Source organism: Berghia stephanieae, chromosome 3 (assembly GCF_034508935.2).
Source record: "Berghia stephanieae isolate SIO BIC M18660-M18661 chromosome 3, UCSD_Bste_1.3, whole genome shotgun sequence".
Lineage (NCBI taxonomy): Eukaryota > Metazoa > Mollusca > Gastropoda > Nudibranchia > Aeolidiidae > Berghia > Berghia stephanieae.
The window spans coordinates 95,010,422-95,038,416 of NC_088362.1; the positions used below are offsets into that span (position 1 = coordinate 95,010,422).

At 37.6% G+C, this 27,995-nt stretch overlaps 3 protein-coding genes across 4 annotated transcripts; all 3 read right to left on the reverse strand.

Moving 5' to 3' along the window:
• Window positions 1-2,227: 2,227 nt before the first annotated feature.
• On the reverse strand, window positions 2,228-27,939 carry LOC144968893 (centromere protein M-like). Of its 2 annotated transcripts, none has more exons than XM_078907716.1 (6): window positions 27,736-27,939; window positions 24,283-24,359; window positions 22,883-22,975; window positions 21,823-21,902; window positions 21,254-21,342; window positions 2,228-13,551 (listed from the first exon to the last, which is right to left on the reverse strand). In XM_078907716.1, the coding sequence occupies exons 1-6, from the start codon at window positions 27,802-27,804 to the stop codon at window positions 13,420-13,422; spliced, it is 540 nt and encodes a 179-aa protein (XP_078763842.1). In that variant the 5' UTR covers window positions 27,805-27,939; the 3' UTR covers window positions 2,228-13,419. The 2 variants fall into 2 exon arrangements, with proteins under 2 accessions (XP_078763842.1, XP_078763844.1); XM_078907718.1 differs by lacking the exon at window positions 2,228-13,551 and adding an exon at window positions 19,730-19,798.
• Window positions 14,707-17,993, reverse strand: LOC144966920 (uncharacterized). Its single transcript, XM_078903621.1, has 7 exons — window positions 17,968-17,993; window positions 17,429-17,556; window positions 17,109-17,248; window positions 16,797-17,002; window positions 16,464-16,685; window positions 16,192-16,339; window positions 14,707-14,993 (listed from the first exon to the last, which is right to left on the reverse strand). The coding sequence occupies exons 1-7, from the start codon at window positions 17,991-17,993 to the stop codon at window positions 14,799-14,801; spliced, it is 1,065 nt and encodes a 354-aa protein (XP_078759747.1). The 3' UTR covers window positions 14,707-14,798.
• Window positions 17,257-19,719, reverse strand: LOC144968892 (uncharacterized). The gene is made up of 7 exons (XM_078907715.1): window positions 19,596-19,719; window positions 19,200-19,409; window positions 18,979-19,102; window positions 18,602-18,871; window positions 18,235-18,473; window positions 17,968-18,093; window positions 17,257-17,791 (listed from the first exon to the last, which is right to left on the reverse strand). Exons 1-6 carry the CDS (start codon window positions 19,670-19,672, stop codon window positions 18,000-18,002), a joined length of 1,014 nt encoding a protein of 337 aa, XP_078763841.1. The 5' UTR covers window positions 19,673-19,719; the 3' UTR covers window positions 17,257-17,791; window positions 17,968-17,999.
• Window positions 27,940-27,995: the final 56 nt, after the last annotated feature.

Genomic DNA, 27,995 nt, shown 5'->3' on the forward strand with positions numbered 1-27,995 from the left:
CCACCACAATATCGCCACTCCTACCACTACCACACCATCTCTACCAAAAACGACTCCATCACGGTTTCCTGGAACTCATTCCAATGTCCCAAACTTTTTCCTTCGTTATAATTCCACATCTTCCTCAAATTATTTTTTATCTCGAACGCGGTTTCCTCAAACTCATTTTACCCAGCCAACGTAAAAAAAAAAAAGAAAAGTGAAGAATTGTGTATCTGACATTCACAGTTGCGTATGTGTTTATCGTGTGTATCTATCTACACTGACTGAGTGGGTTTCCGACCTCCCATAGTGGGCAGGGAGGTACTTGCTGTGTCTTCTATCCCCCTGTATCTGTTTTTCAATTGCTTTCTGTCTTTTTCTTGGTTTTGTCCTGACCCTGGCCGGAGTCCTTGGCTAGGAGGGAAACAGTCGAATGTATAGTTATAGAATTTGGAGATATTTTTTTCCTTTTGAATCATCTCAGAAACCCCTCCCAGAAATTGCCAATGTGCTTTGTTTGAGATCCCATCCAGACGCTAGCACAGGATTTCCCTCCTAAAAGGAATACACTCAAACTCAAATTCTTATAAAACATGATATTTAAAAAAAACATTGCAGTAGATAACAGATGATTTATAAGGAAAAAAAGATTATCTCCCATAACTATTATTACTACAAATTTGACCCCTCTCAACCAAGGACTCCAGCCAGGGCCAGGACAAACCAAGTAATCCAATTCCAATTCCAAGTCAGAAAGCAACACGGAAAACAGATAAAGGGGGAATGAAGTCACCTCCTGCCCATTAAGGGGGACCAAAGACTCCCAAGGCCATAGTGGTTGGTAGCCCAATGTCGGATTTATTGGCTTCTTGCTTTCATTAGGAAAACACAAAAACAAAAAGACTATTATACGTTCATTGCTGGCATTACACTTTGGTCACAGGCGCCCAGGAAAAAGAGAGAAAGGGAAAAACATTCAAGCAAGGTTTCCTCCGACTACTTGGGACATGCAAAAAAAAGTGCAAGGAAACCATAGTTCGAAGAAACCATGCACAAAACATAATAAGGAGAAATATCAGGACGTTCAAATGATTTGGAGGAATCCGTGTGTTCGAGACAATTATACTTAAGTGTAGTTCGTTTTTTGGTTTTTAAGGGTTTTACGGTGCTTGCAACACATTAAGGTCATATTAGCACCAGTAAAAAGAAGATAATGGGAAAATAAAAAGCACCCAAGAAAAGGTAAGACAAAGGGGAATTGGTTCAAATAGAAAACAGATGGAGATTCCAAGAGCACACTATCAAAGTACTTCGTTTGAGATCACCTAAAAGTCTCATCCAGACACAAGCACAGGTCCCCACTAAGAGGAACACACTCAAATGTTTACAAATTATATATAAAACACGTAAACAAAACATAATGCAGTGCATATCAGTGACAGAGAGATGATTTACAAGGAAAATAAATATCTCCCAAAACTGACTATACATTTGACTGTTTCCCTCTCAGCCAGGGCATCCGACCAGGGCCAGGAGAAAACCAAGTAATCTCATTCCAAGACAAAGACAGAAAGCCAATGGAAAACAGAAAAAGGGGGATAGAAGAGACAATAAGTCTCTCCCTGCCCACTGTGGGAGGTCAGGAACCCCACCCTGTAAGTGTAGTTCAATAAGGGTTGATCCGAGCAACTTTAAATCTCCTTTTATTGGGCTTGCAAATCATTTAAGTTGATTTCAGGGCAAATAAAGAAGGAAGAAAATGAGATTTTCAATAAAATCACATCAGCAAGTTGGAAAACAAATACAGGGCAATAAAGACACAGCAAGTGATCTCCCTGCCACTGTGAATGGGAGGTCAAAAACGCCACACAGCAACACCGTCAAGAGGGAGACACTGTCACTGCGTCGATGGTTTGTAAAACAATGTAGTAGGACAGATAATAATCATTTTTTCATATTAATAAATACTCACACTTCTAAAACCTAACTGAACTGCCCACCTCCCCCCCCCCCCCCCCCACCCCCCACCTCGGGGATGGCAAGGAGTCTAGCCAGGGTCTAGACAAAACCAAGTGATCAACTCAGTCGAGGACAAAAGGATGAAAGTCGATAGATAGGTACTGCCACTGATATAGAGGGCCCATGTCTATGGGTTGCATTGCCCGGCTTCATAGGATTTCAGACATAAATATTGGGTGTTGGAAAAAAATAAATACTAACAAAGTGAAAGCTACAATTCCATTCATTTCTTTTTCACCAAAGTTTATTTACAAAATCTAGTTTGGTAGAGATACACATGAATACATTATTGGTCATAATAAAATATATAGCACATGAAATGTTTTTTTTTTAGGGATTCTACTGCGCTTGCACCATTCTGATGTCATTTTAGCGCCAATAGAAGGGACGATAAGGAGTGAACATGTCTAGATCTGACGTGAAAGCACCGAAGAAAAGGCAAGAGAAATGGGACTGGTTCATATAGGGAACAGAAGATTAATTGAGCACTCTATCAATGTGCCTATTTGGAAATGACCTAAAAGTCCCATCCAGACACAAGAAAAGGAACCCGAAATGTAGAATACACTCAAATGTTTACAAACTGTAGATTCTTTTTTTTTTTTTCTGAGGCTTTTATGGCACACGCCCCACTTAGGTCATTTCAACGCTAGTAGTAAAAAGGAAGAAAATGATGGGAAAAAAAATTCTTGACTTACAGTTAAAAGCACACGAGACAAAGTAAAGGGAAGGGAATGTCTCAAATCGGGAACAGGTCACGTGTAGATTCCAAGAGCACTCAGCGTAGGTTTTTTGTTTGTTTGTTTGTTGCCTTAGGTCTCTTCCAACACAATTGAGGTTATATGAGAGACCGCTGAAACAAAAAAACAAGCAATCTAACAAAAATAGTACAAATGAGCCAAGGTCAAAAGGTGCCAATTTTTTTTCTCAAAATAAAAGTGACATAATAGTCCATTCATGTTTCTATATGTGTAGCAAAAACCCTGTACTTCATGAATCAAAGGCCCTTTAGATAACTTTAAGGTCTAACGCAGCATAATATCGTCAACAATACCTATAGGTTGCTGATGTCACCTGTGACCGGTGACATCAAAATGAGACAAAAAACTCAATAACCAAATGATTTTTGTTGAGTATCAAACTTTATTTAGTAAGTTATAGACAAAAAGACACAATCAACAACAATCATAGTACAATAATAATACCAACTATTGGAGAAAATGTTGCTTTTTGGTGTCATCGGTCACAAGCAACATAGAATGCAAATATATTATTTCATAAAAATGTTTGTGCATTAACAACAACAACAATATTGCATATGCTTATTACCAGCAATGTACAGAAACTTTTGGAATAAAATGTTGGGAAATAATGTGACCAAAGCATATCTTATTTAGCGACATTGTGTCACTTGTGACATTAGACCGATGACACCATTACTTATGTCACAAGCAATACCAAATTGCAATTTCGACAATAAATCATTAATTTCAGTCAAACTAGTGTAATAACCACAGTTAAATATGGAATTTAATAATATTTCAGAAACCAAAGACTTCAAAAATAGAAATATACATGGAAATTAGAGCATCTGAATGTGACTTGTGACATAAGACCGGTGACACCATTACTTATGTCACAAGCAACACCAAATCACACTTTCGTCCATAATACATCATTATTTTCAGTCAAAAAAGCACAATAACCTACTCTAAAATGAAATTCGATAATATTTTAAGAGACTAAATACTTGCAAATTGGAAATATACTTAGAAATTAATAATACCATTGTTGCTATTACTTTGGTCAAAATCGGCACTAGAACAGAATTTTGCCTCAATAAATCAAGAATAGCAGCTGAACACACGTAATATAGCCTGTTAAAATGTAATTCAATGACATTTCAAGCTTTGAAGAACATGAAAACAGAAATACATTAGAAACTTCAAACTTAAGTGTCACCTGTGACATTTTAACCAATGACACCAATGGTCACAAAAAGTACCAGAAGTCAAACAAACACTAGATAAATATCAGCCATGGTAATGAATTCATGTAACCATACCGTAACATCCGCCCTACTGCTCAAATCTGCTAGTTTGTAGTAATTTAGTGTGTTAATAGTAAATCAAATCAAATTTCTTGACAACCCTTCTTTTATCTGGATTCGTCAAAAGCTTGAGTTTTGTCTTTTTCTTGATGATACAACCCTGAAACATAAAAAAATTAGAATTACAAGGAAATAATTAATTGTGTCAAAATCAGTCTTATGTGAGATGTCATATCATATTTGTAAATAGAATAACAGCTGAAAACATAATTTTTTGGTGGCACTTTGTAATATCCAATATCAAGTGTTGCTTGTGACAATGTAAAATAGCGATGACACCAAAGTTCAACTTACCTTTTCTGCCTGGAGCCACGCTGGGTAGGCAAATGAAAGTGCTGCACTTCAAAGACTGGTAAGAAGGCTGGATCAAAATTGCGAATCGCCATTTAACGAAACAAACTTCCACGTGTTCACGCATGCTGTGTTGCTTGTGACAAATGACACCAAAACCAATAAACCTCAATATCGGCAAAACGGTATACATTTACTCCAAGATTTGAATTCAGATAGTAAATCTATCCTTTTTTCTCATAATAAAAGATTTTATAAACATTAAAAATGAGCTTTAAAGTTTCGTGTCGAGTCTTAGTATTGTGCTGTGTTTGATGACACCAAAGGTCACAAGCAACACCAACTTTTTAAGAACTCTATATGAAACTTAATCAGATATGTAATATACTGCAATTGCGTTTAAAAGTAAATTTTGACTTCATACTATTAGTCAAATTTAAATCACGTGAGCTAAAACATTACATTTAATTTCTACATGATTTCTAAAAAGGTGATGCGGTGACCTCGTTTTAAGCACATGCCAAACAGCATTCAAATTTGACTTTCAAGTTTATTTCATATTCTGTTGAACAGAGTATGTTGAGCTATCTAATTTTATCTCTCCTTCATATTATCAATTGATTACAAGCATTAACCCAATGAAAACAGCCCATAATTAAGTAAAAATCAAATTTTCTTAACATTGGTATCAGGCGGGCACCTTTTGACCTTGGCTCAAATGTAAATCAAAATCATAACCTAAAGATATCATAAGCTAAATTATAAATAACCAAGAACAAACAGGCAGAAGATTTACAGAAAAAAAAATATCCCCTGTCAAAAATACAATCACAAACCAAAGAAGCAGGATAGGCTAGTAAAGAGAAGAAGAAATGACATCACTATCGGATCGTACACCCATGCGAACATCATAGGTATATGATTCAAGGGTGATGCACTCAGCGTAGGCCAACTTTGAGGTCACCTTAAGATCTAATCCAGGCATAAGCACAAGATCCCACTAAGAGGAATGCACTCAAATGTTTACAAGTCATATTCAAAATAAAACGTATAACAGTAACAGTACATACAGTACAGAGGAACTTTGGTTGGACTGGATTGGTCAAATTATTTTGAGATGTATGTTTAAATGGCTTGGAATGATTTTATACTAAAAGAAATTGAATAAATTTTTATTCATTAAAAAAAAAAAAAAAACGAAGAAAATAGATATATATCTTTATGGATTTCTTGTTAGGTTTAAAAGATTTTGAAAATGATTATTGATATACCTTCACATAGAAATATGACAAAACATGAAATTAAACAAAAGATTAAGTCATTTGAGAAAAAAGTAGCATCCGAGAGTAAGTGGAATGCAGAGGGAGGGGGGTATGGAGGTAGTATGGTATGAGTATGATAATTGTAATCCCAATTAAAACTGTGTTGGCAAATTGAAATCACAGATGGCTGTAAAACAGATGATGAAAAAGTAAAGTAAAGGCAGATATTTTAAATTCATATTTTTCAAGTAAAGAAAGCAAAATAAAATATTGATAACATGCCTAGTTTTCATAATCAAATTATTGACTCTTCTTTGAATGATATTGAAGTGAATGAGGTTGATGTTTTTCATAATTCACGCCAGTGTTCAAAAGGGTGATCATTGTGATCTATCAAAGTTTTATACAGTTGCAAAGTCTTTGAGTTGTGCTTCTGTGCTATCCTAGTTGTCATCCAATATACGTAAGTGAGACCATAAACACTTGTCAAATTTTGGGTCACAAGCTTCATGTATCATCTTTCAAAGTTTAAGGTTTCAGCTATAACATATGCACTTCAGGAACAAAAATAGAGATTTCAAAATAAGCATTTGGCATTGGCTCAAAATCAATTGAGACCCCAGTTTAGTGTGCTGTTCCGTGCTCCAGCCAAGTGTCAAAATTTCGATCACACTCAAAGATGAAAACAAGAATTTGGTGAACTTTTAAAAAATGCGATACCTCTGCCATCATGCAACTCACATTAAAACAAATTAGTAAAAAAGAGATAAGATGTTTGTTTTTAACACAGATTAAATTTCAATTTGATATGAACATGTTGAATTTTTTCAATGCTGTTAAGTTTTAAAACAACATTTTGCAACTTCAATGCCAATCTTTTATGATAAGAGTAAGAGTGGTATAGGAATAAATGTAAAACCTTTTCCTTTTAGACGATAACACATTTAGCTTTGTACATTTTTTAATGGCTGGATATCAATGGTGGAATGACCCGGTTCGCAGGCCATTGTACCAACGCACTGTGCAAAAAAAAAAACAAAAAAAAAGTTACATTTTTTTTTCTGCCACGAAAAAAGGCATCTTTTGCGAGGCCTAATAAAAGAGACTATAATATTCTCTTTATTGCGTTTTATGAAATGATTATAAAACATGTTGCTGACAGATTGAAAGTGAAAGCCAACATCAGAATCACTAAGACATGCACACATACACACACACACACACGCACACAAATACACAGGGCTAAAATTAAATCAGGAAAGAAGCCTACTCAATAATACTACCGATTGGAGCCAACATATAATATTACTAGGTCATTTACCTAACCGATTGGAGCCAACATATAATATTACTAGGTCATTTACCTAACATTTGTGGAGCCAACAATCAACAATAATAATACTTCAGTCATTGACTCCCCCCACCCCCTCCCTAAAATATAATATTATCTGACATCAACTGCACAGACTATGAAGGGAATAGTCAGACATACAAAATGTGTGTTGATTGACCATAGAGGATGATGACGAAATAAACCATAGCTAACATTTTAAAATTATTTTTCTTGATTGAAAAGCGGAATTTTTGCATTGAAAGCGGAATCGCGGAATGTAGACCAATTAAGCGGAATGATTCCGCGAAAAGCGGAAGGGTAGGAGCCTCTGAAATACATTGTTATTCCCGCTCTTCATAGACATTTCTTTGACCCAGGTCTGTTGCTGAGGAGAACCATATCACACAACTTATCAAACTTTATGTCCAGTATAACAGTAACATAAGAATGAGTTTGAGTATGGAGAGATTCACTATCAACGTGTCATCGCTAAAGAAACATATGAGGAAATATGCCCAGCAGACCAAACAAGCCTCGTTCTACACTCTAAGAGTGGAGCCCAGGAGATGAACCCAGGACAACCCGGAGTATGGCTATGTTGAGCAAGTGACCGCCGGCCAACTAGAGGAGTTACGAACCACCGTGGCTGCCCGCCTGACAGAAGACGAAAGAAATCGACCCCAGCCCATGACAGGTCGACCTTCAACGAACCGACAGAACTGTACATGGTGTGACAGAATGGGCCGCAATGAAGCACAATGTCGGATGAAACAGAAGTACTTGTCCAGTATACATCAGTTCCATTTACAGACGAGGCCCATGAGACTGTAATCCCGTGCCTGAGAGACCAATAACCCGGTGCCCATTGGCCGGATAGTGTCCGCAGTCTGGTGCCCCATTGGCCAGACAGTGCCTGAGAGCCCAATAATCCAGTGCCCTATTGGCTGGATAGTGTCCGCAGTATGATGCCCAGTTGGCCGGATAGTGTCTGAGAGACCCATAATCCGGTGCCCTGTTGGCCGGAAAGTTATCCAAAACAGGACTCATAATCCAAAGTCTCGTGAGGCTAATGGGAGGGGTTGTGCCGCACAAGTGATTGAACCCGACCTTCAAGATGTCAAGAAACTGTTAACCCCAGGCATTCCAACTCAGACTAAGTTCATCCGACCTCATTGGAGACCGACCATTGCCCAGGACGTTAAGCCAGTGGATTCACTCATAGACACTGGTAGTCAAGTCGCCACAATAACCAGTCGTCTCAGCAGCCATCTCATCTGAAGCTGAAAGCTGCCAATGGACTGCCTATGTTAAAGTATGTAACCTCATCTTACAGTATGATTATTGTTTTACTATCTCATCTACTTGTATTTACTACGGATTCACTAATGGAACTCTTTTTTCCACAGAAACCAGTTTAATGTACTTTCACTTTTTCAATAAAAACTTTCTGTTCTATTTTAACCTGAAAACCATCAGACGTCTTTTGTTACCTTGTATTCATTATCCTTATTATTTACTACTTTCTACAAGCCATCCGTGCTACTATTATGGCATCCTCTACAGGTTATGGGCCCAGCCACAGGAATAAATTATTATTAAACGGTGATGAGCGATACTTCGAGCTGTGGGAAGTAAAGTTTTTGGGATTTTTGCGGATAAGAGATTTACACACAGTACTTGCCAACCTAGACGACCAACATGTCGAAGTTGATGACAACAAAAATGCTGAATGTTTTGCCGAACTGGTGCAAGTGTTAGATGACAGGTCCTTATCCCTGATAATAAGAGACGCAAGGGACAACGGCAGAAAAGCGCTACAGATTCTCAGAAATCACTATTTACCAAAAGGTAAACTGAGAGTTATTACACTATATACTCAACTCACGTCACTAATTAAGGCTGACCAAGAATCCGTCACGGACTATCTGCTAAGAGCAGAAACTGCTGCTGCATCACTTCGTGATACTGGTGAGACCATCAGAGATAGCCTTCTAATCGCTATGATTATCAAAGGATTGCCTTCAAAATTCAACTCGTTTACAGCCGTCAATACTCAGAAGGACAAAGATCTAACGTTTACTGAGTTCAAAATTGCCATCAGAAATTATGAAGACACCGAAAAGATTCAACGATCTGACACATCCATCATGAACGTTCAACTTAGCAGTAACAGTAACAGCCATAGAAAAGGTAGAGATCATCATTGGTGTGAAAACTGTAAAAGTACAACACACGACACCGCCTACTGTAGGCGTAAAGAAACCCATTCACGCCCACAAAGTCGTTTCTGCAACATCTGCAAAACCTCATCACACGACACAAAATTCTGCCGCAGACTCAAGTCAGCGTAATCTGTTAACGACACAGAATCAAGTTCAATCACCTCGCAATAACTACTGTTTCAGTTGTGATGCCAATCCATCACATTCACATACTCATCAAATCAATGCGCTCCTAGTCGATAGTGAGGCAACGGTCCACATCGTCAATGTCCAACACAAATTTGTTCGATGTGAAGAAAATTTTAACGGCCGACCACGTAATTGAATTGGACGATGGCACCAGACCGTCAAATATTGTGAAAGGCAAAGGCGACGTTGAAATTTCCCTCCGGGATACGAAAGGAGTTGACCATAATGTTACCCTTAATAATGTTTTATTCGTACCTTCATTCTCACAAAGTATTTTCTCTGTGAAAGCTGCAACAGAAAATGGTGCAACTATAAAATTCGCCAAAAATGATGCAACCTTGTCAACCCATGATGGTGAAGTTGATTTTAACATAAAAAGAGACGGTAATTTGTATTTCATAAACAGTGTGACAGCAGAGACACAAGGTGTTCGTACTTTACAACAGTGGCATGAAGCCATGGGACATTGCAATATTCGGGACATTTTATCATTAGTGAATCCGTAGTAAATACAAGTAGATTATTGTTTTACTATCTCATCTACTTGTATTTACTACAGATTCACTAATGGAACTCTTTTTTCCACAGAAACCAGTTTAATGTACTTTCACTTTTTCAATAAAAACTTCTTGTTCTATTTTAACCTGAAAACCATCAGACGTCTTTTGTTACCTTGTATTCATTATCCTTATTATTTACTACTTTCTACAAGCCATCCGTGCTACTATTATGGCATCCTCTACAGCCTATACCCTAAATGGCATCATCATCATTGATGTCTGGTTGTTTGGAGAATGTTTCCGAGATGTGTCCTTGTTTTTTTTTGTTTTTTTTTTTTGTTTTTAAGGGTTTTACGGCGCTTGCAACACAATTAGGTCAGCACCAGTAAAAAGGAAGAAAATGGGATAGTAAAAAGTTCTAGAATTACAATTAAAGCACCCAAGAAAAAGGAGGGGAACTCAGAACAAATAGGGATCAGATGTAAATTCCAAGAGCATGCCACCAGTGTACTTAGTTTGAGATCACCTATAAGTAGTATAAGTCTCATCCGGACACAAGCACAAAATCCAACAAAGAGGAATACACTCAAATGCTTACATTATACATTCAAAATAACAAATATAATAATACATAACAGAGAGATGATTTACAAAGAAAAAAATACCATCTTCCAAAACAATAACTATGCATTTGACTGTTTCCCTCAGCCAGGGTCAGGACAAAACCAAGAAGACACAGCATGTACCCCCTGCCCACTATGGGAGGTCAGGAACCCCACCCAGGAGATGTGCCCTTCATTGTGCTGCCCGATAACCATCCCAGTGACGCCCCATGCCTGCTTGGAATGAATTTACTCTCCCACTGCCAGTCCCTGTCTACCAATCTCGATGCCCTATTGCGACAGACGAAAAGCCACCTCAGCTTGCCACTTGGCCCCTATACAGCTGAAATTATCACAAGACAGCTGCTACTGGCCTGTTCAATGTCTACCATACACGTCACATATCCTGTCCAACCCGAGATCAGTGTGCTTGTCAAACCCGAGAGGATCCATGAGCCTGTGCCCTTTTCATGTTTTGTTTTATTTTTTTTTTCCCAGTAAAAATGTTCAAATCTCACTCGGCGAAAGCGCTTCAATATTTATTGCCTCTTTGGCTGAAAACAGCAGTTGTGTACTGGATCTGTCATTCATTTCATCAAACACAATGCATCTTCGTCAAAATATGTAGGTCCCTTTAAAAGATTTTCTGGCAAAGGAAAGAGTTACTCTTATTCAAAAGCAGTAAGGGAAATGTTAAAACATTTTAAAATGCATGAAGACAACATTTCAGTGCCGATGGCTATCAATCGCATTCGGATTCTACATCAGCGCTATACGCAGTTGAGTAAAAGCGTATCAAGGGGGTGGGATGATTTAAGGGTTTCCATTCTCTTTTACCTTAAAAACTGAGGAAATGCCCTGTACATCATCCACAATGTCCCAAGCTGCTGCTCCACAACCACCAGGACTAGCTCCTCACCGCAAACAGAATCTCTGTCCACACGTTCCAACATAACCATTACACACTTACAAACAACACTCAACGACATCACCAATAAGTACAAAAAAAAAAAAAAAAGAATCTACTCAACGTATGAAGACTGTTACTAAAATTAAGACAGAATACTGTGTTGTTAAAACGGTGAATCAACGGGACAAACGTCACAGACAAACCATTAAAATGCTTCGCCATAGACTAGCAAGCTCAGCCACAGTCAAAGTGTATCCCTGCAGTCATATTAATGACAAATTAAGAAACATTATTAAATCACTGAAAAGGAAAATTAAAATTGAGGAGAGGCTTTTTGATGTTGAGACAGAGTTGAAATCTTCTTCAGAAATAAATGAAAAAGAAGTTATTAACTGGAGGAATGTGATTAAGGAAAAGGACCTTCTCGTAGAGTTTTTGGAACTGTCTGAGAAAGACTCAAATTTAGATAAGACAATAGTAGATACCAAAAAGAACAATTATTACCTTCTGCAATTGAAAGAAACCACCTATGCCATTCTTTTAATGGGCATCCCTGTAAAGTCATGTTCCCGTACCATTACTGTTATCGGGGAATCTCTTCTCAATCGTCAAGTAAAGGACGTACCATCATCTGCAACAGTTGCTCAAATGGCGTATGAATTGGGTGTTTTAAGCAATATCCAAGCTGCTGAATTTATTTTCAGGAATGCTGACATATCTCTGTCATAGGACGCGACATCCTTTGATGGATCACATATTAATGAGATTCAACTAGCAGCAGACGACACAACAATTGTACTTGATGTTCGCCACATTCCAGGGGGCTCTACGAGTGACGATGTCCGTTACATTTTGTTGTCATTTCTGGAAATTGGTTCGACAAATGCTCGAATCAACGGTGGAGATCCAGATGGACTTTTACAGCAGATAGTAAAACGATATCCTGGACTTTGACTGACAGGACATTGACAGCAGTCAATAGCTGTGTAAGACGCCAGCTTGAAAGTAAAACGTAAATCCTGGACTTTGACTGACAGGACATTGACAGCAGACAATAACTGTGTAAGGTGCCAGCTTGAAAGTAAAACGATATCCTGGACTTTGACTGACAGGGCATTGACAGCAGTCAATAGCTGTGTAAGGCGCCAGCTTGAAAGTAAAACGATATCCTGGACTTTGACTGACAGGACATTGACAGCAGTCAATAGCTGTGTAAGACGCCAGCTTGAAAGTAAAACGTAAATCCTGGACTTTGACTGACAGGACATTGACAGCAGTCAATAACTGTGTAAGGCGCCAGCTTGAAAGTAAAACGTATATCCTGGACTTTGACTGACAGGACATTGACAGCAGTCAATAGCTGTGTAAGGCGCCAGCTTGAAAGTAAAAAGCTTATCCTGGACTTTGACTGACAGGACATGACAGCAGTCAATAGCTGTATAAGGCGTCAGCTTGAAAAAGACAAGTTTCACCATCTCTCTTTATCTCATAAAAGAATCAATTGCTGATGATTATCATGTATCCTCAGAGTGACACTTGCTGGGTAATCTTTGAATATCAAGGTAACAAGGCATGAATTGTGACAATTGCTTGTTACCCTCCTGATAGGAAAGTACTTTTCATCAGATCAAAATTAGTTTAAGCAAGTCAATCACTTAGAATTGAGTGAGTAGACTCTAATTATCACACTGAAAGCCATGGTCATAATTCTTTTCTCATTAGACCATCTCCATCTCTGTAGAATCTGTTGTGATATCGTTATACAATATAGTACACTGTAAGCTACTTCGATACTTACAAATACAATAACTGTGTGACACTGTCAAAAGTGTGGGGTAGTATGATGTAGTAAGGCATTTGCTGGTAATGCAAAGTAATGATAGATAATGCTGCCTTTTCTACAGGCCATGTTGACATTAAATTCTCCATTCTTCAAGTAAAACAACTTAAATAGTTTCTGTTAGAAAAAATAAACTTGTTGAAAATACATGACAAAGAGTCAATTAGAAACCGAACTGTGAGACTCAACAACTCCAATAATGAGATCATTGACATCACTACCAATGGGAGGACAGTATACAGACAGCAATTCTGATGGGAGATGAAGACGGTATTTTCCATCTGGAGGTACCTGAAAAAAAAAAGAAAAGTGAAGGATAAATGGTAAGGTTATAAATATCTAAATCTGAATTCAGAGGTTTAATCCACAAATATTTTAATTCAAATTTGACAAAAAGCAAATAAATTTGGCATCAGAAGAAGGTAGAAAACTTGAATTCTCAATCAACTTTTAAATATATCTTTGATTATTTTCAATCTGTATGTGTTGAAATTTGAGTTTTTCATCTTGATCAAAATGAAATGATCTTTAAATTTGGTTAGCACTGGAAGTAAAATCAGACAGCCTTGCCAAAATACCTCATCCCCCTCCCCCTCTCAACCCCAGATATTAATATCTTTCCCATTTTGAACGTTTGAACCAATTTCGAGGGAAGGAATACAAACGTGAGCTGCCAATCCATAGACCCAGAGAGACAGGATTAGATGTTTTAAAAATCAGGATTTATTTTTTCCGACACCAAAAGTGAAACAAAGCTTTTCAACAAACTTTAACTTAAATAATTATTGTTTGACTGGGTCTCAGTCTCTCTCTCTCTCTGAGGACTGACAGAAATATAATGATTAAAATGGCATCAAAAAGGAAATTTGGCAGAAGAGCAGAAAGGCCTACAGAGATTATGTGAAAAATCGAATGGACGAGAATAGTAACAAAAACCTATGGGCATTTATTAAAAGTAAAACGTGCGAGTTGCACCTCTTAGAGACCAGAATGACATATGTACTGATAACAGAGCAAAGGCTAACATTCTTAACAAACAATTCTGCTCCGTTTTTTACAACTGAACAAAACAATAGAACATTAGGACAAGAAACAACAAAAGACCCAATTATGCATTGAAAATCTGCCAAATAAGGCGGAAAACAGATAAGATCCAAGAACATCTACTTTGAAGGGCCCATTTTCGCCAATTTCCAACTTTTATCCACACATAAGTGCTATATATCATTTTAAAGCTAGTTATATGAGGAATCTAAATATATAAAAATTTTGAGCAGGAGATGATTATGTAACGCCCAAAAGTAGGTCAATCAGCAGTGACCCCGATTTGCGTGAAAATGCAAAATTGACAGAAAAGTCACCATCCTGAAGTAATAAATGACTCAAAACTCAGACAAATACATTTATATATTGAAATAATTGACAAAAACAATATTTTTAGCACTTTGAATCGAAACAAATTTATTATACAACAAAGGGAGATAATATAATGAAAAATATAACGAGGGGCAAAATATGAACAGTAATTACAATAAATATTAAGTTTTAAAAAAGAAATGATTTCGGTTGTCAATGCTGTAGTCAAATGGGGTTAATACAACCCAGGAATAATAATCAGGTGGGCCTTCTTTGATGAGACCCACATCCTGTTCCTGGCCAAAGGTATACATAGTTCCGCTCTTCTGCAGGAACTGTACAGAAAAGCTTCCCTCCTCTTCAGAAACTTCCAGAACCTGATATGAAATCAATAGAAATAATACAGTATGAATGACAGAGCAGTACTTAAATCACACTTTGAATAGTCTGTGGAGAGAAATATCCAATTACTGTTAAAAAATGGCATTATAATTATAAGATATTACACGACTTGGGCTAAGATCAGTTTCTTCTTCTTCTTCTAGGTTCCATGCCTGGTCCAGGCTTCGGATACTGCATGAATTATCTCTCTCCATTCCTCCCTGTCTCTTGCTTTTTCAAACAGCTCTTGGATTGTTAGGTTGGTGAAGCCCTTCAGTTGGTCTATGAGTGTTTTTCTTTGTCTCCCCCGGGCGCGTTTACCAGGTATTTTTCCACAACTTGCCAGGTATTCATTCTTATCTTTCCTTACTATGTGTCTGAAAAAGGATAGTTGTCGATCCACTATTAAGGGCATTAGTTTCCTTTGTTGGTATGTTTGTTTTAGCACTTCTTCGTTCGTTTTGTGTGCGGTATACGATATTCTCTGCATCCTTCTCAAGCACCACATTTCAAAAGCTTCAATGTTCTTTTGTGTTTCTGCATTTGTAGTCCAGCTTTCGCATCCGTAGAACAAGATTGGCCACACGTAGCACTTCAAGACTCGGAATCTAATCCCGAACGACATCTGTTTGTTTTTCAAAATGTTTCCCAGGTCCATGAAGGCCTGTTTGGCTTGAGTTACATCTTTCATCTGTTGTCACTATTGAACCTAGGTATTTAAAACTTTCTACGTTGGTAAGCTGCTCGCCGTGAATCGTTATATTGCAGGTGTTGTTGTTTTCGGGGTTTTTCTGTATTACCATGCATTCTGTTTTGGTGATATTCACTTCCATTCCCTTGGCTTCACTATCTACTACCACTTTGTCAACAATCTTTTGAAGTTGGATTTCTGATGTTGCAATGAGTACCGTATCGTCTGCGTATCTTATATTATTTATGTTGTGACCTCCTACTTTTATTCCCTCCATATTATTTATGCCCCTCATGATTGTTTCTTGGTATAGATTAAACAGATCTGGTGAGGCAACACACCCTTGACGGACTCCTTTCTTAATAGGAATGGAATTTCCTGTAGAGTTTCCGATTTTGATAGATGCCTGCTGGGTGTAGTATAATGTTCAGTTTACAGTTTATGTATAAGATCAGTTTACCACTGTATAATATAGTAGCTGAAGTATATGGATATAGACTCACCATTGCAAAATAAATTTTCTCAAGCTTATTTATCCGGCATTTCAATCTGACTAAATCCCCAAGCTTGGGGAATGCAGGCCTAGAAGGGCCAGCCACTGGCTCCACGCTGGGCTCCTCCATGAAGCCAGTGTTCAACGTTGTTGTGACACTGAAACAATAAGAAAACAAATTGAAAAATAAATTAGGTAAAATGCTTTAAAAATGTAAGTGATAAGCAATGTACTTTCTTGTAACACCTCTATACATTAAGTAAAATATGCAATAGGAGTTACCTTGGTTTGCATTTGTGGACAACATATTCACCAACAGTGTCCAGATTTATACATTTTAACGGCTTGCCTTGTCGACAAGCCGTACAACAGCAAGCGAGCCGTCTTGCTTGCAATATGTACTCTTTCAGGGCCTGGAACTGGTGATACTTCTGTTTCCCCGGAATCGTCAGTATATCTTCACCAATATCTGTCCTGTCGATCTCAGGGACCAGAATATATTGTCTGTAAGCCAAGAAATAAAAAAAAGACACTAGAATGCAGAATAAACAAATATCTTTACCACAGTAAATTATATTATTAATGAAGAAGCTTGAACTGAAATAATAAACCTACCTTGTGGAGGACCCATGTTTGCTGGAGAGGTACTGTACCATGTCCTTAGCACAGGTAAAATTCACACCCGCATGGACAGCCCTCTTCAATGCTTGGCTCATAGTGCCAGTTTCCCCGTCTGCCTCTCCTTTCCCGTGCTCACTTCCAAAGTAGCATCTTTGAGGCTGATGTGGAAGGAGAGTTAAGTCATGAAAACTGCCTCGGCCCTGTGAATATAAAAATTGAAATTATGTCACTTTTCATAACATTGTATAAATTGTACAAAGAATTCATATCTTGATATAACAAGGAAACATATGAAACCGTCCTTACCTTATACTGACTAGCAGCACCATCATTCCAAATCGTGAGCTTCCTAATTGACACCTTTCTTCTTAGGATATCGATCGTCCGTCTAGTAAATTCTTGGACAGCCTGATGAATGCAACAACAGGATGAACAGTGATTTGTTGCTTGCCGAAGTGGGCAGACTTGATTTCGGCATTGTATGCCGCTTTACGGTTCTCCCCAAAATCCTGCACCATGACAATCTCACCTGAAAATAGGAAAAAGAAAGTGCAAGTTTGAATTATCTTTTCTTATTCTTTAGAGTTAGTTACTATTGTAAGTCAATGAACTTTTTTTTCTCCTACCTTCTTCAGGATTTGTTTTGAACTCTTTAAACTGGCTCTGTTGCCAATAAGCATTAAAGAGATGCTCAAGGAAGCTTCTTCCTTTTGTAGGTTCCTTGATATCTTTCTCAAGCTCATTCATCAGCTCCCTGCAAAAATAAATGTCATAAATTAGAGAAAATCTTGAGAAGTTTTTAAACATATGAAAGATAGATTAGATAAATAAATTAAATATCTACCTAAAGGTTCCTTCCTTTTCAAGGGGCTCCATTTTTCCGTTGGCATTTCTCTGCCAACGTTGCCATCTGACAGATGGTGTCGAGAAAATATCTCGACAAACGAACCGAAATGGCCTCATCCGGTCACAGCAAAGACCACATTTACCTGATGAGAGACAGAGAGAAAATGCTTAAAATTGTACTACACCAATTTCCTTAAATCTGCAAACTTAGTCTTTGGATGAAAAAAAAAAAGGAAGGAAAAACAAATAAAAAACCAAATGCAGAGGAGAAAACATGTTGAACAATATTTGAGAAAAAAACAATAAAAAATAAACTTACCCACAACGCAATCCAGGCTGGGCCATCTGCCATCATATGGGCAGCATATAACAGACAACATGTCGGTCTCTGCTGGTAGTTGACCTGATGCACCCAACAGTTTTGTTGATGGTGTTGATCTTTAATCTAATGATGGTATAGAAGAAAGAAATTGTAAAAATATGGCACAAGAAAGGAAACCGTATTGAAAATAAAATAATGGGTGGAGTTGAGAAACTAAAAAGAAAACCGTTAATAAATTTAATAAGAAAAAATTGTTAACCGCACCTCACATCTGTGCAATCAATGCAAAGGCAGCTCTCCACCGGGACGCTTCCCATGAGACGGACATTCCTTGGCCGAAGAGACTGGAATAAAGTCAATCCCACCGTCTCATTGGGATTGTCGGCCAAGAAAATGAGGTGTGCTTCCTTAACTAAGCACTGCATTACACGAGCAGGTCCGTGCTTAGAAGAATACCTCGAATGAGGTAATATTCTTGAAATCTTGTCTTCACAGAAAAACAACTGAGGATGAGAAACAAAAAGGAAATTGAATGAGAACATCAGCTAATAGTTCAGACCATAAATATGTTAATATTTTCACATATGTATACAGATAAATCCATCTATGGAAAAGAAACATTTTTTGATACCTGAATTTTCAAGTGGAGGGGCTTGGGGACTGCCTGGTCAATTGGTCCATGTTCTTGGACCATGACATCTGTTACTTGGATGCCCAACTCTTGTTCCAAGTCGAATGATTCAGATTCTTCAGCGTCACGAAACAGGGCCTTGCACGGATGACACTTTTGTTGTTGTGTAATCGCAACCCTTTTCTGCGGAGTTCTTGGGTTGGCCAGGTTCAAAACCGACCTCCCGTACTCTTCAGGTGTCATGCCGAGGTCTTTGGCTTTACGTTTATACTGATGGAAGAAAAAAGGATGTAAATTCAATCATTGCAAATGCAGCATATTCAAGAATCTCTACTTTGACATTACAAAATATAAATGCAAGTTAATTTGAAACTTACCTCATGATTTAAATTGTAGTAAGACTGCCTCATTACAGGGCCCGTAGTAGAAGACACAGGTGTCCCCGCTTGTGCCAAGGCAGCTTGCTGTCTTTTTTCATGATAGATCTTCCTTCGTTTGGCCCTGAAAATTATTCATTATAAATATTAATTAAAAATGTGTATAAAAGAACTTTACAGACTCATGAACATAAGATCCTAAACATATGACAAAAACTTACTTTCTTGCTGTCTTTTTTTGACTGCTCTCCCTGTCTCTGGAGGCTTTTCTCAACGCCGCCTTGTGCAACCTTAACTCTTCCTCGTCCATGTCACGAGGCTTTTTCGGGGTGCAAGCAGGTGGTTGATAGCTTGTTCTCGTTAGGCGCATTGCCTTTGTCTCTGCCTCCTTTTCCACTCTTCTCTTCGCATCCCGAATCCTCTGTTTTTTACTAATGAGAAAATGTATAATTTAAAAAATAAAATTGTATAATCAGTAGCACAAATATATACATTTATATAGCCACATGAGATAGTAGCTGCTAAATTGTAGAGATTAGCAAAAATTCCTATTCCAGCATAGGTTTTTAAAAAATTTCTGCTTAAGTTTACAGTACACTATCCAAAAAGCTGCTTACTTCTTCATTAATCTTTTTTGCTCCATGACCTCCATCATCTCAGCAGAGAACTCGCCAGCAGCCTTTCTTTGTTTCATAATGTCCCTCCTTGCCTTTTCTGCTGTCCGTTTTTTAATGAGGTTGGCTTCATATGCCTAAGGGTCTTCCTCCTTCAGCATCTGGCGCTTAACAGTCTCTCTATGAGGCATAGTGAAAAAGAAAAACTGAAAAAAAAAAATGATATAGATTTTTATAAAAAATAAAACAAAAAAACATTGATGAAAATTACTTTTAAAAATAAAAATGCTTGTTATATTTACTACTATTTTTTAATTAGATTAAAGCCCCCCCCCCCCCCCCCCCCTTTGCTAAATAAACGAAAAGAAAACTTATCTGACCCCCACTCCCTCCATGAAGTGACTATCCAGTGCCAGTATCATCATAATGAGCATCTCATAAAAATCTAAAGCAACCCCCCATTCCGGACGCTCCAGTGCCTTCAAATGATAAAATCCACATTTACATTAAAGGAATGAGACAGAAAAGGGAAAAAAAAAATAATAACGTCAAATTTTGACTCAAAACTTTAAAAGCAATCAAACTTTCACAATCCAATAAACTTTTTTTAAAACAAAAAACTAGAAATAAACTAAAAAAAAAATTAAAAAGGAGAAAAAAATCAAAAGCAAAAAATTACAACACAATAGTTTTGTTTTATAACAAATAACCCAAAACATGCAAATAAAAAACAAAAATAGTAATAAAACGATCCAGCACTCAGACCTGACCGCATGGCTATGGCAATGGTGTCGCTTTTTTCTGCGTGGGCAACCGACAAGCTCGTTTCGCGTCTTTATTTTCTGCCTTCCCACCTTTCCGGTGTCTTTGATAAATGACGACAGGAATGGGATATTGAAATTTGCGCATGGGCAGAAAAATGAAGACACGAAATCTCGCATGCCAGATAAATCACTCCAAAAACAATGTAAAAGTTTATTTTTTTCATTTTCCTCGATAGTATCACTTTCTGAGATCTAAATCAAGTCAACTGAGCGATTTTTTAATTTAAAAGATCTGAGTTTTTCCGATATTTAAATCAAAGTTTCCGTCTCGGTATCGGCGACACGAAAATAACATGATGACGTCATAAACTAAAAATAACTTATAAACAACTTTAAAAACGGTTAAAATTAAAAATAAATTGCAGATATTGTAGTTAATACACTTAACTTTCATCAGAAACATAATAAAATGTAAAACTGTGATTAAAAAAGTTGATTTACTTACCTGACTTGGTCCCACTCAAAAACGAAAGTAAATCCTTGGTGTCTTCAAAACGCCATCCACGGACACAAAAAAATCGGAAAAAATTATAAAGAATCGGAATTTTAACAAAATTTTGCTCACACAGCATCAGGAAGAGTTTATCTATTGAATGCAATAAACACTATCATTGGATTTATGTTAGATTTTAATCTATAGTGGCGCCCATGCAGAAAATGCCTTTTCACCCATATTTGCGTTTCCTGCCATAATCTAAAAACAAGTAAGGCAGTAGGATCTGACAATATTTCACCACGGCCACTAGAAATGGTAGCAAATGAGATTACTCCTGAGCTGAAATGTCTCTTAAATCACGCGTCAATACCATTTCTTCAAAAATTAAATACAGATTGTACCTTCTGTTTGGTTGCATAATGCATCGGAATGCTGTGTACTTTTGCAAAATCCTCTGTCTCTTTTATGTCTTCAGGGGAATATTTTCGATCTGAAAGAATAAAAGTAGAAAAAAATTATAATGAAAATAAATGCAGATTATGGTGGGAAGACAGAACCAAAAACCAAACCTAATTAATAATGGATTCAGATGTAATTGTCAATCATTAATTACTAATACCGGCATTCTGTGGTCTTTCTATTCTGTCCTTGTTGAAAATCATAGCCATGATTATAAAATTTGTAAATCTATGAAAATGTTTCTCTCTTACTTTATATTGGAAAGATGGTTTATCGAACAGAAAATGTTTGCTGCTTGGGTGTATATAAAACAGATAAGATAAGATGTGCAAAAATATAACAATAATCCTCTGTTATCCATTAGTGAGATGTAATACAAATGGTAACCGCCTCTTTATCAACCTTGTGATGGCCTACTTCACATAAGTAACACATTGCCCTGCCGTAATAAAATGTTATAAATAATTTAGAGCATCCTTCTCATTTTCCATTCTTTGTCTAATAACCATACCTGAATAAACAAGGATAAAACATTTCCCTCCATAGTATCTCCTATCTAGGTACGACATACTTCCCCGAATCGATTCCAGGCTGAAAAGAAAAGTCATAAATTATTTCATGTTGAATTTTGAGAAGGAAATAATGACTCCAACAAAAATTTAGATGAATTTTGAATTCAGCAGGTTCATTTCCCTATAATGCGTGACATTTTTCTTCTGTCTGCATTATTTCACAAGATATTTAATCTTCTATTCATTTTGCTTGTTATTATAGCCATTTTTCTGCCAATGCACAAAAATGCTGGTTTCTTGATGTTCACTTCGTTATTATGCAAAGACCATTTAAAGAAGATGTCTGAAAAAAGTTGAACCTCTACCCTGCAGTACTCTCTACCCATTGACGTGAATTACATATCATTTTGTATGATTATTAAGTTCATTTAGTATTTTGAATACACTATTCCGTCATACTGAAGGCCAAAACGTTGACTTTCGTGAGTATTTTTGGGGAATTTCAGCCGACTGTAGATTTATGAAAAAATTTGTGTCAGGTTCAAATCTTTTTTAAAAATCTTTTGCTTATCTAGTCACTGTGCTTTAAAAATGTGTTTCGCAAGTATGATAAATCTTTCTGGTGTTTAGTAACATGACGTCAAAGTTGGAACATTATCTTACATCAATTGGCAAGCAAAAAAGAAATCTAAGTTCTTAAAAAATGAATTTACTCTCATTTTCTTATTTACATATATGGATTTTCAAAATTTAAAAAGTGTTTTCCATGATTATCAGAATACTTTATGAATATAGTAAGAAAACCCATTTTAAATATTTATAAATTGTCTCTTGTGGTACTTATGTAAAGTGATTGGAAAATCATAAATTTTGATGAAATTTGGACAACATAAATATAAATATCTGATCTTTTAACCATAAGATTTCAACATTTTCGGTAAGATAGTAAAGAAGTGGTTGCACTCCAAACAGGGGACAGTTTTCTGAACCAGCTGGTATAATATATAAAATATAAAACATGAATGAAAAAAAAATTATTAAAACATTATAATATCTCACCTTTGTTTATTGTAAACTTTATAGACGAAAACAATCAGGTCAATTGGAGGATGATTATTTCCACAAGGCAGCGGCAGTCTTTTAGCATAATGGCTGGTGATGAAGGTAAATATCATAAATATCTTTTTAAAACGAGAATTAGGAATGATAAGTAATGAGAGCACGAAACAAGAAAACCTTTCCAATATCCACCTGCCATTGGTCAGAAAAATAACCAAACACAACTTTGTCTCAATGGTTGATAAATATGATTAAAATCAAACTGGGTTTATTTATACAGTCCACTCCGAATAATCGCAACACCTTGGGATCAGTAAAAATGTTGCGATTAACCGAAGTTGAGTTCCCTGTCCACTATTGCAACATTTTCCCTCAGAGATTACACAGGCTTGAGACCATCTGTGACCCATTATTGTTTTTTCCCGTTTTGTTGTTATATTTTCAATTTTATTTTTATTTCTGAATTTTTACAAAAAATTGTGTGTGTGTGTGTGTGAGGGGGGGGGGGGGGGGTTTGTTTTGTTGGTTTCGTTTTATTGTTGTAAATTCATTCATTTTCCTTTGCGTTTGACATCACTCATTTCCCTGAGACGGCATCAAGGGTCGTCTGTTTTCTTGCTGAGGCCAGATGTTTATAATAAAAGTGTAAACTCAAACACTGTTGTCAATGTTAAAAATGTAAAACATTGTTCACAATCTACCACAGACTGAGCAATTTGATTGAAACAAAAACAATATGGCAGCCCTGCATAGATTTTGACAAGGAAAAGCAGCTTTGATGCAAGCCAACATCTTATTCATATTGAATTAACTTTCACTCTTTTGTTCTCAGCATTTTTAAGAGTAAAAGAGATAACCGTGATGAGAAACAATAAGATCTCACCAAACACACAATCCTGAAACAAAGGATATCAATATCACTCAGTCTCTCCTTACAAGGGTCATTGTTTATGTGTTGCCTAGACTATGTCCAGTCCCCTTGCCTCCTATCTAATGGTTACAGATGATCGCACAAACCCATACTTCAAAGACTCACCCTCTTTGACTCCAACAAAATGGTAACACACTACTGTAACATTAACCACCCACCAACTCTCGATTCTTCAACCTGTCATGAATTCACCCATGCTGAAATATAACCATGAGATTTTGTTTGATTAATTTCCTGAATTTGCCACTTTCTGAGGCTGAAAATTTATTGCGATTAATCGAAGTTTGTAGCAATTAATCACTTACTTTGATACATAATTAATTCCGTTTCTTGGGAAATGTTATGATTAACCAGAGTGGACTGTACTTTTATTTTTTCATTTATTTTTTCTAAAAAAATAAAGACAAACTGTTGTTCTAAGACAATTACTTTCAGAAAAACATAAAGATTGAATAAGCTAAAAGCTCACACATTTAATCCATTTGAACCCTCTGTAAACGCTTTTAAGTCCTCTGGAATTTCAAGGCAACCTTCATCAGCAATGACCTGAAAAGGACAGATTTCAACAATACTCTAATAACAAAACAAACTGAAAATAAACAGGGGTAAAAATAAATCAAAGGTATTTTATGGCAATAGCTTTCACTTTCTTCTTGCACAAAGTACTCTCCGGCAAGTCTACCCTTCCACCCAATATCAATTTAAGCTTTATTTACACAAGGGTGAATAAAAACCCTTGACTGTAACAAATTTGTATCATCTATGATTCTATAACGACAGCAACATGGATTTACAGGACAGGATAGGCGTACGAGATGAGACATAATATATGGACATCTGTTGTATAAAACATACTGGACATATGCAAGCGCCTCCCCCCATCTCTCTCACATACATCCCTTACAACACATCCACATACAGTGCAACCTCTGGATAACGAGACCCCTGAATAACGACAACCCCTGGATAGCGACATTGACTCTGGTCCCAATTTTTTCCCCCTATATGTCATTAGTCAGCAATAAAAACCCCAAAACAGTGACATTAAGTGGTCCTTTAGAACCATAAGGCCTGAGTTTATCCCAGTTTCTAAAGTGTGAAATGGACAATAGCAATTGCTTACTACCCTTTAGACACTAGTCTATTGCAAAATACTTTCCACCAGATCTAACAGACCCAGCTACCCAATCACTGATAGGTGGAAGTGGGGGGTCATAAAAAAATCTTAACAGCACCTTGGATCGATCTTGTGAAGTGAGTGCCCTACCAACTGAGCTATCAGGACCCCTTACTATAATGACATACATTTTAGTCATAAAATAGCAATAATTGACAGGGTCAATAATAGGCACCTCGTTTACCTGAGTGGTAGAGGCGCAGGAATTTTATGTTTCTTAGAGTTATTCTGCTCGATCCATCAACTCTGACGACATACTGGTCGAACCGATGGACTTCAATAACGATTCCTGTTTTGTCCCATTTCGTGGGAAATGGCCCTGTCTGATTTTGTATCCCGACGCAGTCTCCAACATTAAGGGGCGGGGGGGGAGGGTAGAATGCGAGTATTGGATAGTCTTTCTGCATCCTTCATGTGCCTGTTTCTTAAGGCTTCTTCCCTGTTGGCCAAGGTCTCTTGCCAGATTTTATGGGGATATATTTTCCTGGGTGTATTGGAATAAAGTCCCTGATTGGCCTTCCAAATATGCACATTGCAGGGGATACCCTTCCTGGGCGACACATGGCTGTGGATGAGGCAATGGTCGCCTGGAGAGGACCTCTGTCTTTTCGAGTTTACAACCCAGACAAGCCGGACAAATTTGGGATCAAGATATTTGAACTCTGCGACAGTGACAACGGCTACTGCTGCAATCTGGAGGTGTACACGGGCAAGAAGGAGTGTTCATCCCATGGTGCTACCTTTGATGTCGTGGAGCGGTTGACAACACCATATCAGGGCTGTGGTAGAATACTATATGTGGACAACTACTACACTAGCCCTGATCTCTTCACACATCTGTACAGCAACCAAACGTTAGCTTGTGGCACCATGAGGCTGAACAGGAAGAACGGCCCACCCAAGACTATGATCCCTAAACTCGTGAAAAGTGACCCTGAGACCCACTCTGTTACCAACGGGAAGTTAAACCTCTTCCGCTTTTTCGACAAGAGGGAGGTAAACATCCTCACGACTGCCCACAGCAACAACAGAGTGGGGACTGGCAAGATGAATCCTGTAACGAAAGAGGAGATTGTCAAGCTCGCTGCTGTCAACCAGTACAACAAGTATATGGGAGCTGTCGACAGAAGTGACCAGATAGTAGCCAATCATGCGTTCAAGAGACGGACACTGAAGTGGTGGAAGAAGGCCTTCTTCCACATGTTCATGCTCGGCATCTTGAACTCATACCTTCTATTCAAGGGCCATTCCAGGAAAAAGCTCTCTCACTCTTTCTTCAGGAGGATTCTTGTCAAGCAGCTCGTCCAGCTCACTCCAATACTCATCTCACCCTACATTAGGAATGTTGATGTTGGTGGCTCTTCCCTCCTTAGACTGACTGGACGACACTTCGGTCAGTCAATAAAGCCCAAGCCAAACGCCAAATGCCAGAATCCTCAACGAGAATGTGTGGTTTGTTCTGAACCAGGGAAGCGGAAGTTCTCTCGAACAGAGTGCCCTGACTGTAACGTGGGACTTCACAGCGAACCCTGTTTCAAAATTTACCACACATGCAAGGACTACAAGCGTGCGGCCAAGAGGAAACTCCAGGAGTAGACTGCTCCTCACCAGTCCTTTTAAGGACTAAACCAGTCCTTTTAAGGACTAAAACAGTCCTTTTAAGGACTAAAACAGTCCTTTTAAGGACTAAAACAGTCCTTTTAAGGACTAAACCAGTCCTTTTAAGGACTTCTGTCATCTGTTTTACCTTCTATTTTTTTCTTTTGTCGACCTTTCTAATGGGCCTATGGCAGTTCCAAGCCTGCAACCTGGAAACAGGGACTCAGAGGAGAAAGGATAACCTTAATCAAACATTTTTTTCAGCAGTGTTTTCATATAATTTGGAATACTAATGTTATTATCATTCATTTATGGATTACATATAAAGAAGGTAAGTAGATTCTATACTTATTTCTAATTTCCCCCTTTTTTTCCCCCACTAAATCACTTATTTCCTATTTTTGTTGATTTTTAAATTATATTTTCTTGCTTCAGTCATATTTATTTCATACTGGCTAACTAGGACTGAATTTAAGCTTTCAGAAAATATATGGTTTTATAGGGGTTACAATGATATTAGAGCACAGAATTGATTTTTATTGACCTAGTCTGGTTTTGACCAATTCCTCTCTGCCAGGCCCAATGTTTACAATCAAACTTGCTAGGCAACTACTGGGAACCGGTCGTCATTTCCGGTTGACCCCAATGCGGTAGAAGGGTTAACCATTGTCATTGAGTGGTCACTGCTGGTGGCAACACGAACATTGTTCCAAGTTATTGAGCTGATCCCTTCAAGGGATATTTCTTCATCTGCGTGTAAATTGGGGTTTGCAGGTTGTGCTCAGATGGCCATGAGAAAGTCTGAAGGGTCTTGTCTTAGTCTCTTAGACTTAGACATCATAGATTAGAAGCGACGAAGCCGAAGGCTAAGTGTCGTTTTCTCGCTTATTTGTGGTCAAGCAAAAGTCGATCAACAAAGTTTACAAAGAAATATCTAAGTATATGGGGAGGCCAGTACATGTCTACTTATAGTACAGGTACTGATTTTTTGGGAGTCTTTCCGCAAGTTCTGTGCACTATAGCAGCAGTGAAGGGCAATTAAATTATCATCATATCATATGATTTTCGACACTTACAACTCGACTTACTCTGCTGACTCTACAACTATCTACAACAGCACTCTAGACGTCGAGATACACTACTTACAAGGACGGTTCTTGGACTGTAAACATCTCGTTGTGAGTGAAAGGGTCTGAGAATGTTTGACTTTGACATAACGAAAACTTAATTCAATCAACGATGAAGTACAAAGCTGAGTGCACACAACATGGACTTATATTTTGCTTTTATCTAGAGTTACTGCAGTTTGAAACACCCGGCCCATGACGTGATGGATGTTTTTGTCCGGAAGACAACCATAAATAGCCTCTAAGACGAAGTGATTCCAACGATATCCGATTTCTATG